General features: G+C 40.1%; 2 protein-coding genes across 6 annotated transcripts in view; one reads left to right on the top strand and one right to left on the bottom strand.

Annotated features, from left to right (window-relative positions):
• Window positions 1–13749, top strand: part of SYTL3 (synaptotagmin like 3) — a 32252-nt gene extending 18503 nt beyond the window's left edge. For all 5 annotated transcript variants that reach the window (XM_066179011.1, XM_066179010.1, XM_066179012.1 and 2 more), the window contains 8 exons: window positions 1803–1946; window positions 4693–4871; window positions 7036–7138; window positions 9224–9391; window positions 9607–9706; window positions 10942–11050; window positions 11933–12138; window positions 13221–13749. In XM_066179011.1, the coding sequence (XP_066035108.1) occupies window positions 1803–1946; window positions 4693–4871; window positions 7036–7138; window positions 9224–9391; window positions 9607–9706; window positions 10942–11050; window positions 11933–12138; window positions 13221–13351 (1140 nt within the window). In that variant the 3' untranslated portion in view covers window positions 13352–13749. The remainder of the gene's footprint in view (window positions 1–1802; window positions 1947–4692; window positions 4872–7035; window positions 7139–9223; window positions 9392–9606; window positions 9707–10941; window positions 11051–11932; window positions 12139–13220) is intronic.
• A 641-nt stretch (window positions 13750–14390) lies between these two features.
• Window positions 14391–16757, bottom strand: part of EZR (ezrin) — a 36601-nt gene continuing 34234 nt past the window's right edge. The window contains exons 12-13 of the mRNA XM_066179014.1: window positions 16246–16497; window positions 14391–15912 (exon numbers count right to left, since the gene is read on the bottom strand). Coding sequence (XP_066035111.1) covers window positions 15748–15912; window positions 16246–16497 — 417 coding nt within the window. The 3' untranslated portion in view covers window positions 14391–15747. The remainder of the gene's footprint in view (window positions 15913–16245; window positions 16498–16757) is intronic.

Here is a 16757-nt window from a genome sequence, read left to right as displayed (position 1 = left end):
GAAAATGCAGTGTTTAAGACTGAGGCACTACTTACGCCTCAAGAGCAATATCTGTTCCTTAAGTTTTCTAAATTTGTGATGTTGTGCAGAGGTTGATTCCTTCAGATTAAAGTTGAAAGAGATTATATTTTACCTCAGTATTAGTGAATAAAACCAAATCAAATGGCAAGAAGTACCTGCCAGAGTAAAATCTGGATTTTGAGGGCCTCTTCTCGTCGGAATCCCTAAGGTTATGAAGGGAAGTGCAGTTCTCCCTGCCTCACTGGGGGAACACTCAGGCATGTGCCACGTCTGGGAGCTGTTTGTGCTGCATTGGTAGCTGTGGGTTACCTCTCCTGTGGCAACAGGAGCAGACATTGGAGCTGGGCTTGGCTTGTGTAACCTGTTGCTGAGTTTAGCACTGGTAGCTGTGTTGCCTTGAGAGTTTCTTACTTTCCATCAGTCTTTCTGATCCATGTAAAAGCTAAAATTCAGTGTGTGGTAGCTTGTTTTGGTTAGCAAGTGAAATTGGTTGTGTTTCAGGTTTACAAAGCAGAATACAGTTTCTCTGCTTGGAAATTCTGGTTTGGGTTTGCTTGGGTTTTGGTGGGGTTTTTTTTTTTTTGTTTTGTTTTGGTTTTTTTGAGACTGTATTCTGAATGCATTTTCTGTTTCCTTCTCACGAGGTAACTTAATAGGCAGGGCACTTGATAGACATCACAATCTCTGTGTGTTTTAATAACAGCAGTCTGGTTAGAATTTTGCACATCCTGTTTTTTTCAGAAGTAATCTCACTGTATTATCTCTTGTCCTCATTCTCTAGTGCTTTCTGCTGACTGTGCAGGAGGGATTCTCTCACATTTCCTGTTTCCTTTCTGCAAATAAATTCTAATCCTTTTTATTGATTCAGTCACACTAGATTCTCCTTAGTCTTTCAGGTAATCTGTTAGACAACTTTTAAAGAGACTATTTTCTTGGATCCTAACCACGTAAAATTTCTTACCTTGCTTTTTTCCTACCCACTGAGGGGTCAACATACTTTTCATAGATTGTATTATCCCCAGGAAGTCGTGTGCCAGAAACGCCAATACTTTGAGTGTATTTCCAGCCCTATGCGTTTGTATTTTGGCACTTCATTCTATTAGCTGTAGTTCTTGGTAACAGAGGTGGCTGAAGATAAATCTCAAGGAGTTTTGATTGATATAGGTAACTCTCTCAGAAATTCAGGGTTCTCATGGGAAAATTGGCAAGGTGAATGGACTTAGTTAAAGCAAAGTCAAGAACACCTTGAAAATTTAAACCTTTCCTCGATAAAAAAAAAGTTCAATAGGAACTTGTCAGTCTGTTTCTATTTTCAGGTCTCTTTCAACTCACATTCATTCTTGCATAGGTAAATGTGGGCATGTGTCATGCATATTGCAAAATACAGTTTTTAATTTCCTGGAGGCAAGATTATATTTTCTTCCAAAATTACTGTTTTGTTAAGGCCTAATGGAGACTTTCATTAGTGCATTGCTACTTTTGGTGTGTTATTAGTAGACTGCTCTTAGTAATTGCTGTGGTTGTGACCCCTGGATTAGCTGGTGGTATGCTGATTTAAAAAAAAATATTAATGTAATGAGTGTACCACTAACTGGATTGAGAGAATTAGAAATCAACATAATTTAAATGAAGTTACTACGTTATCTTTGAAGGTGTGCCACCTGCATGACCTTAATCAGAGTCAGTTGTAGATATTTACTGAATTTTCTTCTGATAGCATTCTTGAATCAGGACATTTTTCTTAAATTTAAAAAAAAAATTACTCTCTGAATTTCTTACAGATTAAAAGTACACCCAGTTTGCAACAGCTCGTCACTGGGGCCCAAAATGACAGTGAAACGCAGAGCAAAAGTAGTTGGAAGGAGGAAGAAGACATAACAACCAGTCCCACAAGTGATGCAGTTTTCTGTGATGGCAGAAAACATGTAAGTTAAAGGTGAAACACAACAGAAGAAGTGCTTAAAGGGAACAGATATAAAAGCTTGTGCAGAATATTGGTGTATTTTGGATTATATTACAAAATGAAAGAAGAATTGCACTTGAGTTTGTATCTGATAAAAGACTGATGCCTTTGGCACAGTCCTCACAGTAACACTGTGAACTTTTTGAAACATAAGGCAAATTAATAATGGATAAATGATGGATATATCATCCACTGATAATGAATAATTGATAGAGAAGCTTCTTCTGAATTTTGCAAATGCAGCTAACATTCTTCCCATTTGATTATTAGGATTGGGATTAGGAATGTGGTACTTTCTCACCTAGTACCTGGCTTTTTCTCTTCAAGCTTCATTTACCAGAAGGATTTTGTCAGTTCTGCATGAACTGTGGTATTGGAAATGTCAGTGGAAATTCAAATGTCAGAATGTCAGTGAATGAAGAGGAAACTGACAGTGATGGAAGCCGGGGAGCAGCTCATAGGCTTAGAGGATGACCTTGAATCATCCTCTGTTGGATGGCATTTTGAATACTGCAAATGAGAGAGAAGGAAGCTGGTTATAAATGAATTCAGCACATGCTTTAAAGCCTCTATGATTAACTGTGGAAGCTAATTTCTATCTGTTAGTGATGAGGTTAAGCAAGGTGAAGCATCCAAAGAATTCATGACTGATCTTGTAAAGAAGGGAACTAAAATGACTTAGGGAATCAAAGTTAAACCAGGCTGCTCACTTGACAGAGAAGCAGAAACACACACAGGGACCTTGGTGCTCTCTCACAGTTCATTGCACTGTGGAGTTTGAGGTGTTAAGCTGACAAATGGAAAACAGTTTTGTATTACATTTGTGATTCCAATGGGAACCATTTGAGCTGGGCTATAGAAAGCTCAGGCTTAAAACTGAAATATTTTCTACTGTCTTATAAAGGTGGAGGTCAAATTCCATTAAACTTCTCTTTATGGATATTTGTTGGATGTTAAAGGCCATTCCGTAAAAAATGTATCTTCCAGAACTTCAGGTGGCATTGCTTGCAGTCATGCCAGCAGAAGTACAGGATGTTAAGTCATTGCCAAATCCTTGCTCACTGAACCTAAAGTGGTGACTTCCACATAGAATATATGGCATGCCCAATCAGGTGGGAGACATATGTTGTGATATTCAGTCCAAACATCATTAATCATAATACCCATCCAGCCTTCCTAAATAAATAGAGTGTTCTGTAGAATAAATGTGAGGAACTTTCACAGAACTTTGTTTTCGGACATATGAGCTTAGGACAAAACTCACTTTGCATTCCATTGCCATAAAGGATTTTGGTGGAAAACAAGCATTTTCTTTCTGGTCTGGTGAATAAAAATATGTTAGTGAATGAAAGTGCAGAGGTGAACAAAACTGCAAGTTAGATTGATTACCCAGATACACTTCTTGTGGAGGGAATAAGATTATTTGCAACAAGCATCAGGTCAAAACAGTCCTTACACTTCTTTTGACTTCCTCAGTAAGCACTCCAACTCTTCTTTTGACACGTGTCTGATGCCTAGAGCTTAAAAGAGAGAGTAGACAGGTCTTTAATTTAAGAAATCCATTGGTGTGAATTGAATATTTGGCATGCTATAAAAGGAAGAAAAGCATCTCCACAGAAGAGAGAGATGATCTTGCAAACACTGCTTTGCACTCGTAGATGCTGGGTTGTGCAATGCAGAACTCCTTGGTCAACCAGTCCTGTGTGGGTTGGTGTTTATTTTCAGGGGGAGGAGTGATCCAACACAGGTATCTTAGCAATCTAGGGTAGTGTTGCTGTGAGACTGAGCACAACAGTGGTGCCTTCATGACAAATGCTGCGTAAAAAGTTTCTAGGGCTCACGTTAAAGAATATCATTATAAATGAATGGAGATCAAACTGTTCTGAGTTGATCATTTGTTACAGTGAAGGCAAGATAGCACCTTAGAGTTGTGTCTGGGCTGTGCCACACAAAGGATTGGTCTCTTCCTTCTTTGCAGTGTCCTGCCTTCTGTAAATGCTGGACACAAGTGCATTTTATATTGTGGACTGACCATTTATAAAGCATCCAAACCTTTGCCCCATAGGTGGAAGTAAACGAAAGGAGAACAAAGTGGCTGAGATGAACTAGGGAACTTTATGCACCCACATACAACAGCTGCAAGTATTCACGTTTTAGTCTCTCCTGAATGGTCTGCAATATAGAGTACAAAATTTTTGTGTAGAATTGGGATATCTTGTAAAATATTTACTGGATATGCAGGCCACTTTGGTATTTCCTCTAATACATGGTAGAACCAAATGTCTTGGTAGTGTAGCCTACTATGAGCTGTGTATTAAAAGCAGTCTAATTAAATGTGTTTTTTTAATGTTTTTAGATTTCAGAGGTTTTTTTCACTCCCTTTTAAACACTGAGCCCATTTTTCTTGTGGGAAGCAGCATAGCAGTTTTATATGAAAACTGTTTCTAGATCCAGAAGTTACTTAAAGCTTTTTCTGAGCCTAGAAAGTTTACTGAAGAGAAGAGGGCAAAGCAGTAGAATTGCAATTACAGTCATAATTTTCAGGTATGTTATGGAAGCAGTGGAATGTTTTATGCAAATAGCCCTAAACTTCATGATTTGCAGTAGCTTTACAGTGATGTCTGTAAAGATACTGACTATTGAGGGAAATAAATGTTTTTTCCTGTTTGATCTGAATCTGCTTTTACCAGACATTTGTCTTTTCTTAGGGGAGTTTGTATAGTCTTAGCAGCACTTGCACTGAGTCTGGCAATTTTGGCAAGGCTAACATCACGGGAGAAATAAAGTTTACCTTAAAGTACAACTTTAGAGCTTGTGTCTTGGAAGTTTGCATCAAGGGATGCAAGAACCTGGCTTATGGAGAAGAGAAGAAGAAAAAGTGTAACCCGTAAGTATTCCTGTAGAGAAAAAGAAACATAAGGAAAATATTCTGGTTTTTATAATACTTATACATATTCTGAGTGAAATGGATTGATACATGATGGTATGCCATACTGTCACCTTCAGAACATCCAACATACACACCAACCCTTTGCACATATACACACTGCAAGACAAATAGGTTTCGTACCAGTTCTTATTCCATTATGACCATTTTCTGCTAGGAATTCTCTTTCCCTGTCTGTGAGCAGGCGGTTGGGTATGTGGTGCTGGTGAGCACCTTTGGGCCTCAGGAATAGCTGTTCAGTTTTTAGCTCTTAAGTTGTGGCTGAAACATGAAGTGTCCTGTTTCTAGTTCATCTGCTGTGACCCACTGTGGGTCACTGGCTGGTTGCTGTACTACTTGGGTGCTTCCATCTGCTGTGATAAAAGTAAAAATTTCAGCTGCTACAACATATTTTAAAATCTAAAGCTGTTTAATAATGTACTGTTGTAAGAGGAAAAAGTAGATATTTCTGTGCATAAAATATACCATAGAAAATTTTGGTTGGATAATTAAGCCTTAGTGATGTCTCTGTTTATCACTAAATTGTCCTCTCTGGCCGTGCAGTAACCACTGATAGAAAATCACCAGGTAGGATCCCTAACTACCTGGTCTTGCCCCTGCTGTCTCACTGTGTTGGAGCATTGGAGTGCCCACACTGGAATCCTGGACTTGCAGTCACCTTCACATAAGATGGACAATGGATTTTGTGCAGATCTTGCAGAGAATATTTATAAAGACAGGCTTGGTGATGAGCAGTGCCTTACTGGAAGAGCAGCCCATGGAGAAGTGCTGTTTGGGAGCACTTCACAAGTGGGTCAAGGTTCTTTAAGTCCCCTGGTAATTAAGCCAGGCAAACAGTTGCAGGAAGCCTGAAAGGCAGTGTGGGAACTGCCATGTATTAAACATTATGTTCTCTATGGGTATATATTTATATATTTCTGTTGGTTTCCAAGCCAACTGAAAAAGTACAGCACACTTATTTGACATACTTGCTGAAAAGCAGGCTTTTAACTGATGTTTAAAACCTGATTAATTATTTAGCTTATTTGCTGGTTTGAAGTCTGGCTGGCTGTGTTTTAATTAAAATTATCTGGGCTCATAGAACAAGAAGCTGTGCCTTCTAGTACATGTGTATTTTAAAATGAGTAGCTTTACCTATGGATCAGTTTAGAATAAATAGGGAATATGTCTATGTTCTGCACTGATGATATGAGATACAGCTGATTTTATTTACCCAATAAGTTAATCAAGAGGCTGTTTTAAAATTCATTTAAATCATAATATCTGAAATATGTATAAGCATGGTTTAAAAATGCTTTGTATTATGTATACAGCCACTCCTTTCCCTGACAAGCTGGAAGCACTCTCTATTGCTGAAATTCTTTAGTTTTGAAGCCATAACACAAGTACAGCCCACTGAACTGATACTAAGGGAAGTATTTAGTATTAGTGTTCACTTGACCTACACTTGAGAAACTTTGGGTATGAATCATCGGTGCTTGATATTGGTCCAACTCAGCTTCCAGAATTTTTTTTTGGCTGGTTTTTCTTGAATCAATGCTAGAGCAAATTTGAGCCCTTTAGACCATCTCCCATTTTAATTCTAGTGGCTGTTAGAATAATTAGCATTGGTAAGACCTATGAGTTATTCTGTATTTACCTGATGTTGTGAAGATGAGATTTTCTTCATGAATGTTGGGGGACAAGTAGCGCTGATTCTAAAGTTGGTTGAGTTTATATTTTTTTTTCTTTGAGCACATAATATGCTGGTTTTTTTCATCATAAAGCTGTCACTACAACTGACAAGGTGACTTCTTTAGGGGGGCTGTTTTATCAGAGGCCAAGTGTATGACAATAGGATTCCTATTCAGATCCTAATCCCTTTCCAGGTCCAATGGAATTGAAACACGTTAACTGAATGGTCCACAAGGATCCCTATAGTCTATCTGCTTTTATTGAGAAAAAATATAAATCATATTTTGCCATTTTATTGCTTGGGAACATAAAAAGTCAAGAAAGTTGTTTAAGAATTAAGAAAAATCTTTCCTCATCTAATTGGTTTTTTTTTTTAAATTTGATCCTCCCTGCTCCTTCTGATCACTTTCCATGTATCTTTATCTTCAAGGTATGTGAAGGTTTATTTACTTCCTGGTAAATCTCCTTGGAGTAAGAGGAAGACAGCTGTCAAAAAGAGCACAGTGAATCCAGAGTTTGATGAGACTTTGAAGGTATGGTTTGCAATTCCATGCTGCTAAGTGTGCTTTTCCATGGTACAATCCTGCAAGTTCTGAACTGACCTGATGGGGCAAATTTTGGAGTCACTGAAAACAATACTTTTTAAAATTATGGTTTTTTCAGTCTAAATAAGAGAGAGTTCTTGTACATTCAGAAACTGGGTGTATTGCAGAAGAGTTGGAATTTTACACAAATATCCCTTTCGAGTGATACCCCTTTGGTCAGTGCCACTGGAAGTGTTTCTCTACAGTTAACTGTGTGCCAACTGGAATCCACCATCTCTTGAACGTTGTCTGCTTCCTTTTCTCTCTGCAACTGATGCTTGGCTGTTTCTTTGCACAGCCTAATTTCAAACATTATTAATCCCAGCAGAGAAGAGTAGTTATGATTTCAACTCCTTAATGCCTTTCAGTATTGCTTCTTGCATCCTTGTTAGAATTGTGTATAGGAAACAGGAGTCATTATCCTTACTTCACAGACACTTTATTAAATATGAAGCTCAGTACTGTCAGCCAGGAGAGCCTGCATTAGTTTGGTCTCAGCTTTCCCAGCTCCACTTCTGTACTCAGATACTGCAAACCATTTTTTTTTGTGTGTGTGTGCTTTGGCAGGCTGCAGTAGGACATAAGATGAGTTCTTCAGTAATACATTGTCTTGGAAGAGATATGACACAATGTTAATGAAGAGGCAAACTTGTATTGTTTCTTCAACAACACAAAAGTTTGTTACCCCCAACTCTTGGTGTGTATGAACATCAAGAATCACTAGTGAGTGAAACAAGCAAAATGCTTGTAAAGACCATAGTTAAAGTTTGATAATAACATAAAAAGATTTTTGTAATGTATGTGATTCTTATACAGCCCAAAGCCTGTCTATAGGGTTTAAGCTGGCAGAAAAAAATAGCCAGAAGTTGAAATCACTGCTCCTAATTTTATAGTCCTTTTTCAGTGCCACTCATGCAGAAGTGATTAAAGGAGAGTGAGAGGCATGCCTGAGCTTCCTGTAAACTCTAAGGGTGTTTACTTAAAAATATTTTAAAATAGTTTAATTACTAGTTTATCCAGAGTAGCAAAAATGGTCAGAAGTGCATAGCACTACTGCAGGTGAAACTCCATCTAGCCACTGAGATCCAGCTAGGTGGGATTCAGCTGCAGGTTAAGGTGCCTGCATTTGGAGGGAGCTGCATGTGTGAGAGCTGTGAGTGCTCTAGGGAGTCACTGGAGCCCAGGGTGACTCAGGGTGGTGAGCCACAGAGCCCACACCCAGCTTGTGATTCAGCAGCTTAAATATGGGTACTGATTTCCTTGCCTGTGCCATTGCCTCCAGCTTTCCATGCAGGTCACCTGTGGGCTGGGTTTGCCAGTCTCAGGGGTGTATTAGATACCCAGCAATGCCTCAGAGGGCTCTATGTTTGGAGAGTGGATCAAGGCTTTGATTAGTCATCAGCTGAATTACTTCCTTGGCCCTGCTGACTGCATTAAGTAGATGTCCACTGACCAGAATGGGAATTTAAGAACTATCATTAGGTGTCTTCTTCTTGAACTGGCTTCCAAAGCAGCCACTTTCTGCTGGGAGTGTAAACAGATACATATATAAATATAAATGTATATAAACAAAACACAAGAAAAAAAAAAAAAAAACACAAAAAAGCAAACCAACGACCAGAAAAACCCCAAAAAACCCACAAAGACACACACAACCCCCCCCCAAAAAAACCCTCCCACCACAACCCCCAACCCTCCCCCCCAAATTAAAAAAAATACCCAACAGACCCCAAAAGCCCAGCAAAAATGGTCAAGATTTATTTGAAGTTCTAAATTTATAATCAAAAACTTTAGCGAGGCAGGTCAAGGTATTTCTGGAATGTTGTTTCCTATTTGAATGGGCATTATTCAGCATGTATAATATGTAAGTAGTTGGGGTTTCTTTCAGATTGCAGAGCACACTCAGACAGCATGGTTCTGTCTGCATGCAGAGGCCCTTGGTCATGCTGTGGCTGGGCTTCCTGGGAGCAGGTTGTGAGCGTGGGCCTGCACTCATCCTGTGCATTGCTCTGTAAATGCTGTTTGTCTTTTTAGTACAAGATTGAACCCTCCCAGCTGAGCAGTCGGCAACTTCAGATCTCTGTGTGGCATGCAGGAGCTCTCAAACACAGGGTGTTTTTGGGGGAAGTGGTGATTTCCCTGGCAGCATGGAATTTTGAAGAGGACTCGATGCAGTTTGACTGGTACCCGCTCAAACCCAAGGTGACTCCAAGTTTGTGCTTAATTGTACCTTAAGAGCAGGATGTAGTGAAAGCCGTGAGAAAGATCACCCCTGTGAGATCATTGAGGGGAAAATGCTGTCAATCCAGCCCATTAGCAAGATGTGTTGGAAACACAAATAAGCTGTGAGAAGGATGTGAGAATAAGCTGTGAGAATGATTGCAGTAATGCAGACTTCTGTATGTCCCTTTCTTCAGCTTGAGAAGCATGAAGATGGTCTTATCCAGTACAGTGGTGAACTCCTTGTGTCTGCAAGGCTGTCGGTACCAGCCCAGTATCAAAGCTTCCAGTTTGAAGGTATAAAATGTTTTGGCATACATGAGTGCTTAACAGTTGTTCTCAATGATCTTAGAGGTCTTTTCCACCTTAAATGATTCTATGATTCTGTGAATTCCTTGGGTAGAAAAGAACTGAGATCAATGAAGGACTGGCAAAGTGTCTGTGTAATATTTCTATATGGGTTTTTTAGCAGCTACAGCAAATGGTGCTTTGTGGTGTTTTACATCTTAGATTATTTAAAACCAAAATATTTTCAAGCTTTGTATATTTGTTCTTTTTAATGCCAACAAAAGTTGAACATTATAATGGCAGCAGTACAATGCATCCAGCTGTTTTCTAAACTTGTGCCTGTCATGATGTTACCAGTAGAGGTTATTCTGGAGGTGAAACAGTACTTCTGCTGTTCCAAGGCAGAGACTGCCAGTTTGGGGAAAATTTGGAAGGAAAGTATCTGCCAGGATACCAGACCAGCACCCTTGGCTTCCTCCAGTGGTCTCATCTTAGGGAGATTGTTTCACTTGAAAGTTGTTATGTTCAAAATGTACGGTCAGGATTCAGTTTCTAGTAATGAAAGTGTGTAACGTACACTAAGTATTGCTGTAGTATGTCAGAGCCAAGCACCTGCTGGTGGAGTGAAATAAACATGTTGGGAGGGAGGGATAGGAACCTCCTTTTCCTTACCTCCCCAGACCTTAGTGAGGTGTACAGACATTTGGAGCTCTAGTAGTGCTCTGTGTGAGGACCACAGCAGCAGGTAGAGACCAATGGGAAGCTCTAATTAACTGTTTTGTTATTTTTGTTCCCTTTTCTTTTCCAAATAACCCCAAAGTCACCAACTCTGTATCTTCTGTTTTTCCTCTCTGTGCACACCTGTGTTTTGGGTCTCGGCTCTGTGCCTTGAGCTGTGAGCAGAGCAGTATCACACAATGGGTTTTGCTCTCTCCTCTGCTTCTGACTGTTTCAGAGAACTGCTTCTGTGTGTACTGCCCTGTGTTTGCTTTTCACAAACACAACAGAAAGCTTTGTCTTTGGAACAGGGATCACAAAGCAGCCTGCTACTCACTGCTTGGTTTGCTTTGTGTGTGAATCATTCACTGTACAAACATTCAAATCTTTGAAATGTTCCTAGTCCAGCCTTATGACTCCTTATCTCAGTAGTGCCACTTAGGCATTCCCCTACTTACTTTTAGCAGCATCTTGAGTTGTGAGCTGAACTAACTGGGCATTTTGTATGATAAGTGCTCCTTTTTCAGGAAACAAAGACCAAGGAGTTCTCAACTGCCAGCTTCAGGTTATGATATCTGGGGCCAAGAACCTGCCCATGCTGAGATCTGCTGGAATGCTGAACTCCTTTGTTAAAGGGTATGTCTGAGACCTAATGCTTCAGATACAGACTGTCACATGTGCTCCATGCAAATGTACATATTAACATGTTTTCAGCAGGAGACTGGCATGGGTAAGTGGCACTGCCCACACTCTTAATCAGACATCCTAGCAATGGTGACACTTGGGTTTCTGCAGAACAGCAGCAGTTTGCAAGGTAGTGATGGGTCCCAGCTGCCCTATTGGTCCTGAATTTTAGATTTTAATTAATTACATCAGTAGATGTAAAGTTCACTAGTTTAAGTATGTGCTCTTAGGGGGGGGAGAAAAAAGGTGCAAATAAAGAGGGTGTTGTCACAGTTTCAGCTGTGCCTTTGCAGAATTAAGTATAGCTCTGGATACACTGAAAACTTTCATCCTCTTCATTCTCAACATTTTGAAAGAGAAGGAACTGAATCTTTCTTCAGTGTGCTGAATAGCTTGTATGTAGGATTGTTTCACTTCCTTGCTGTCAGGCATCAGATGCCACTGGAATGATGATACTGGGATAAACTTCCATCTCATAAAGCCATTTCACTTGTTGTGGCACCCACCTTTGGTGCAATGGGTGAGCATTTCATTCCCTGAAAGGCAGCTTTCAGGCACTGTTGGGTAGCCGCACATTGAGCAGACTCCTTCAGCAGTCAGTGACAGCAAAGGCAAAGCAGACTACAAGAGCCTATTTGCATTTGCACTAAAGGCTGGCAGGAAAAGGTGCAGATCCCAAAATAAACACAAGACCACCGTGTTCTACCTTGCACTAAGTCTGAACTTTTTTGCTTTTTCAGGCAAAGCAAAGGGCTCTAGTTAGTTATTGAAACTGTTCTGTTTTCTGGTTGAGAAATCAGTAACCTTGCTGAACTCTTTTTATGGGGGGGGAAGTTGTCTTATCCTTCCAGACCAAGCAGAGGTAAAGCAAAAGTCTCCTGTCCTGAAGAAAGAAGCCTGTCCACAGTGGAAACACTTGTTTGTCTTTGATGGTGTGACCCCAGCTCAGCTACAGCAATCATGTCTACACCTGACAGTCTGGCACAAGTCAACTTTCAGCTCAACTGATCAATTCCTAGGAGGAGCCAAGCTTGGTGCAAGTAAGTTCTTTATCACTGGAAGGTGAAGGTAATTTGGGAAAAAGTGAATTTAATTTACATCCCAAGCAATAATAATTACACAGTGTTATTTATTACCTGCTATCATGTGCCCACACATGCAGTCCCAGCCTCTGTCCTAAGCAACTTGCAGTCTTGGGCTCTGATCATGCAAGAACTGATACAGGTGCAGAAGATCAAGGTTGTCAGTGGAAATTTTCAGGAAAGCCATTTGTTAGCGTGGTGATTTTTATGGGTCAGAGCCATGCTAAGGCAAGTACAAAAATGGTGTGGCTCTAACTCACACAGAGCTCTACATATTTTCAAAGACTTATTACTTTAATTGTTTTCTATGAATTGACTTATTTAAAATAACTTCTTATCAAAAAGGAAGCAGGAGCACTAATCATCTCATAGACTCCAACCTTGCTTATATGGGTGCTTATTATTTTACATCTGCAAGTCAATCCAATCAATGAAATACAGGAGGTGAAACTTGCTCCAAAGGGGCTGTTGGAAGTTTGAAGTTTTGGGCTCTGCTCTAACAGAATGAGCTTTCTTTCTTGTTTTTGTTCTCCGAGTGAGTTAAGTGCCATGGATTTCAGTATTTGAGAGGAAAACGTCAAATGTTGTTTTGGTATCAGCATTCAGTTTACAGGGGTATTATCACTAGTGGTAACTCAATGTCGTGCAGGCTTCCTCATGAACTTTTTTGCTTATCCTAGCCAGCATTTGCCTTTCTGCTAGAGCAGGGACTCTATCTGCTTGGAAGTGATCCAAGTCCTAAGCCTTGAATAAACTGAAGCAGGAGGCTTAGTGCCATTCTGCTATTATGAGCATACACACTTGCTCTTCTGATTTTAGTCATACAGCCAAAAACTTTTTCTTTGTTGCAGGTTGCACTCTTCAGAGAGTGATCCCAGTTTAACAGGATGTAATAGTTGAAAAGTATAATTTCTTGCAATTAGTGCCTTAGGAGCTACAGAACAGCTGAAATTACTGTAGAAGCGGGTGAAAGGGTTGGCCAGAAGTTGAGTAAGGCCAAATGAAAAGCCACTCTGATCTTTCTTTTTGCTTTCTTGCAGAGGAATTCTTTGGCTCTATGGACCTTGCTTCTCAAGGAATGCTCCAGTGGCAGGAAGTGCTCTGCAACACAAACACGTGGATGGACTTCACACTTGTACTGCATTCAAATAAGGAAAACTTTAAATCATGAGAGATTATCACACACCAACTTTTCCTTTCCTATGTGTGATTTTAACTGAAGTGGTACCTACACTTCAGGTCTGGGAAAGGTACACTGTAACAGCACCTATTCCATTTTTTTGGGCAATAGAATTATGTATTTGAATGTGTGTGACCTTCTGAATGTTTTATTTCTTCAAAAGTTAAGGCTTTAGCCTGTGTCTCTAGCTGGAGTGTAAGGATAATATTGTTTCTTCAGGAATGAGAGTCTCTGTTGGAGAAGCATTATGCTGACAAAGAAACAGGAGCCAAGACAATGTGCAGCTTTCAATTTCCAGGCCTCGCAGAACTGTTATGATTTAATTTAAATCAGAACTAGGACTAAATCAGAGAAAATAACTGTTACATCAAGAAAGTTAAATTATTTCACTCTTAGGTTGATGTTTAGCCCTACCATTCAAAAGCGGCTTATCTTTGCTTGCTGCAAATGCGTGATGCTAATGGCTCTGTGCTTCAGCATTATCGACACTGCCACTTCATTTCACGTGACCCCAAAACACTTTGGCCTGTGGCCATGTCTCTCAAATGTGTGCTATAGCATGGTGCTTAGGAAGTTAAATGTATAAATCCCCTGGCAGTAGGAGGGTGGGACTACAGCCAATGGAATAAGGGTGGGTGTAACAAGTTCCTTCTTATTAGCTGCTACTCTAAGACAGAGTTAACAACTCTGATCTGTAGGGTGTACAGCACATGACAAAAGTTTAGCTGAGTTTATAATTTCTTCATGTGGACCAGCTTAGGGCCAAACTCCTGTGTCAGTTTGCCTTGCCTTGGATGTAGCTTTACAGTCAGCAGAAACTTCTTGTGTACAACTGTAACTAGTGCTGCTGTGTCATACTTTTAGTCCTTACTGCAACTATTCCCCCGTCTTCCTTTCTAGGTCAGTGTGGCTTTTAAGGATTTGAGATTTAAAGACACAGGGACTCGTAAGTTAAGTTCAGGAACTAAAAGAGCAGTAGCACAACTTCTTCAAAATACACCCCACAGAAGAAACACTTCACTCTATCGCCTTTGTTACTTTGCAGATCTTTTATTTAGATGATTGCTGCTGCAAATAAAAAAAAAAACCCACACAAGATTCAACTCAAGTATAACGCAGCATAGATATTGTAAATGGAAGAGGTGGCAACATACTGTATCTCACTTTCTAACAGATTTTCAGGGAAAAAAGGCAGGGATAGTGGGGGAAAGATGGTCACAGAAATGCTCTCTACTAGAGAGAATACAACTGTGATATAAACAAGCAGTCCCTTCATCTTTGGAGTCTGAAACTTTAAATCAAACATTTAAAAAAATTAGAAAATTTGTTAGAAAAATAGGTGCAGTAAAATTGTATATATTGGATTGTGTGTACATATAACAGTTTTCATTAAGTAAAAAAATGATCTTTACACAAATAATGCTTTATATAGTAAATAATCAGCTGCACTCTATCAGACTACAGTCTTGTTTAGGCATTTTTACAGATGCAAGTCTTATTAAATCTGAAAAGTAACAAAATATACAGAGCAAAACTATTTCCCTTTAACTAGTACTGCAATTCACATATTGCATACTTTATATATATATATAAATACTACACTATAACTGATCAATAATGAAGCTGGAATGCAAACACAGTGGTGTCTTAGATTCCAGAAGTATTTGCTACTTGTTACATGAAGAGGGTATCAGTGTCCCTATGCCACTTCTGAGCCATCACTGCACCATTTCTCCAGTTGAGAACAGCAACTAGAAAATATCTAATTTCTACACAAAGAAGTTCTGAGGTGTTGTCAGTTCTTTTTTTTGGGGGGGAGGGGGTAGGCAGGGGAGGGGGAACATGGGCCAAGGAAAAACCAGGATCTACAAGCATGTGTGTGTGGATGTACACCACACATTGCAGGTGCTTGCAAATCCTGAGTTCCACAACCTGTCTTCTCAGGTGCTACACTTTACACTGTCACTAATAATACAAAGAAATATGGCACAAAATTCACCCACAGATGCTTATCTTTTACACCAGGCTGAATCCAGCACCTGCACAGGACACATATCTTTAAATAGACGCATGGCCTGTTAAAATTTGTTTTGCTTAAAGAGAGATGTGACATAAGGCCTTTTGGCACTAAGCAAAGGCATGAACAAGTTACCAGGATCTGTGGTACAATAACTTTTAAACTATACCAAATTTCACAGAAGGTTCAGAATAAAAGGGAGATTCAAACACCTCTGGGTTTAGAGAATGTTGGTTAAGTGTCATACAGTGACCCCTCCTCAGGGAAAATATAAACAAACCAAAAAAACAATACAACAAAAACCCCAAAACAAGAACACAGCATTAAGATCTGCCTTTCCCACAGTCCTGTATTTTTCTTACAAGCATCTTTACATTGCCTCAAACTCATCGATTCTCTGCTTGGTGTTGCCTTGCCGGATCTGCCGCAGCGTCTTGTACTTGTCCCGTCCCTGGCGCATGTTCTCCGAGTGGATGATGTCGTTTTGGGTCCTCTTGTTCTCAACTAGAGCCTGGGCCAGGTCATCTGTCAGCGCCTGCAATACAAAGAACAATAAATACAGGTTATATGTGAGAAGCTCTCAGCTCCTGTCAGTTGTGTTCTTTGGGGAGAGCTGACAGTCGTTAATGCCTGGACAGAGCCGTGACATGGATACAACCCAGGCTTTCCAAAACCATTATGGATGATTTAAGCAATCTCAAAGCTTGAGCAATAAGCATAATCTTTATATACCTTGCCTTTATTTCAAACTTTCTATATGAACTGTAAACAAAGAGAAACTGTGGTGCTTTGTGTGTCTAACCAAGTGGTTATAGGACCTGTTGTCAAGAGTGATTGTTTCCTCTGCCTCCTCCCAGCAGTGCCTTACCCTCAGCTGGCTCTGCACTCGTGCGTTCTTCTCGGCCTCAGTAATGCGCTTCTCCTCGTTGCGGTCGTTCTTGATGCCCTCGCTGGAGAACTCAGCGCTGTAGGCAGAGTACTCGGAGCCCTCATCTTGCAAGGTGTCGTGGACGTGGTAGTTCACTGGCTCATAGACGGGGGGTGGGGGTGGAGGTGGAGCGGTCATTACCAGGTGTAACTCCTCCTTGGTCTTTACCAGATCCTCCTGTGCTTCCCTGGCCTTTGGGAAAAGAGTGAAAAATATTTTAAATGCATTTCTTGCTTTATCAGCTTAATGAACTCTTAAATGCTTCCCAGTTTTTTTTCAATCTACTATGGAAAGCAAGAGAGAATTAAATGGCTGCAGCTGATGATGCTCTATTTTTAGAGAACTTTTTTTTTGCTAGGGATGTTATCATCATCAGGCACTGTGTAATGTGCAGGGGGTCTGAACAAAGAATATTCTTCCAATAAGAAGGAAAAAGTTCTATGGCAAGCTAC

The sequence above is a fragment of the Chamaea fasciata genome, unplaced genomic scaffold (assembly GCF_029207755.1).
Source record: "Chamaea fasciata isolate MVZ Bird 193981 ecotype frontalis unplaced genomic scaffold, bChaFas1.0.hap1 SCAF_3, whole genome shotgun sequence".
NCBI classification, from domain to species: domain Eukaryota; kingdom Metazoa; phylum Chordata; class Aves; order Passeriformes; family Sylviidae; genus Chamaea; species Chamaea fasciata.
Note: the sequence above shows the minus strand (reverse complement) of the source record. Positions and strands in the feature narration are given on the sequence as shown.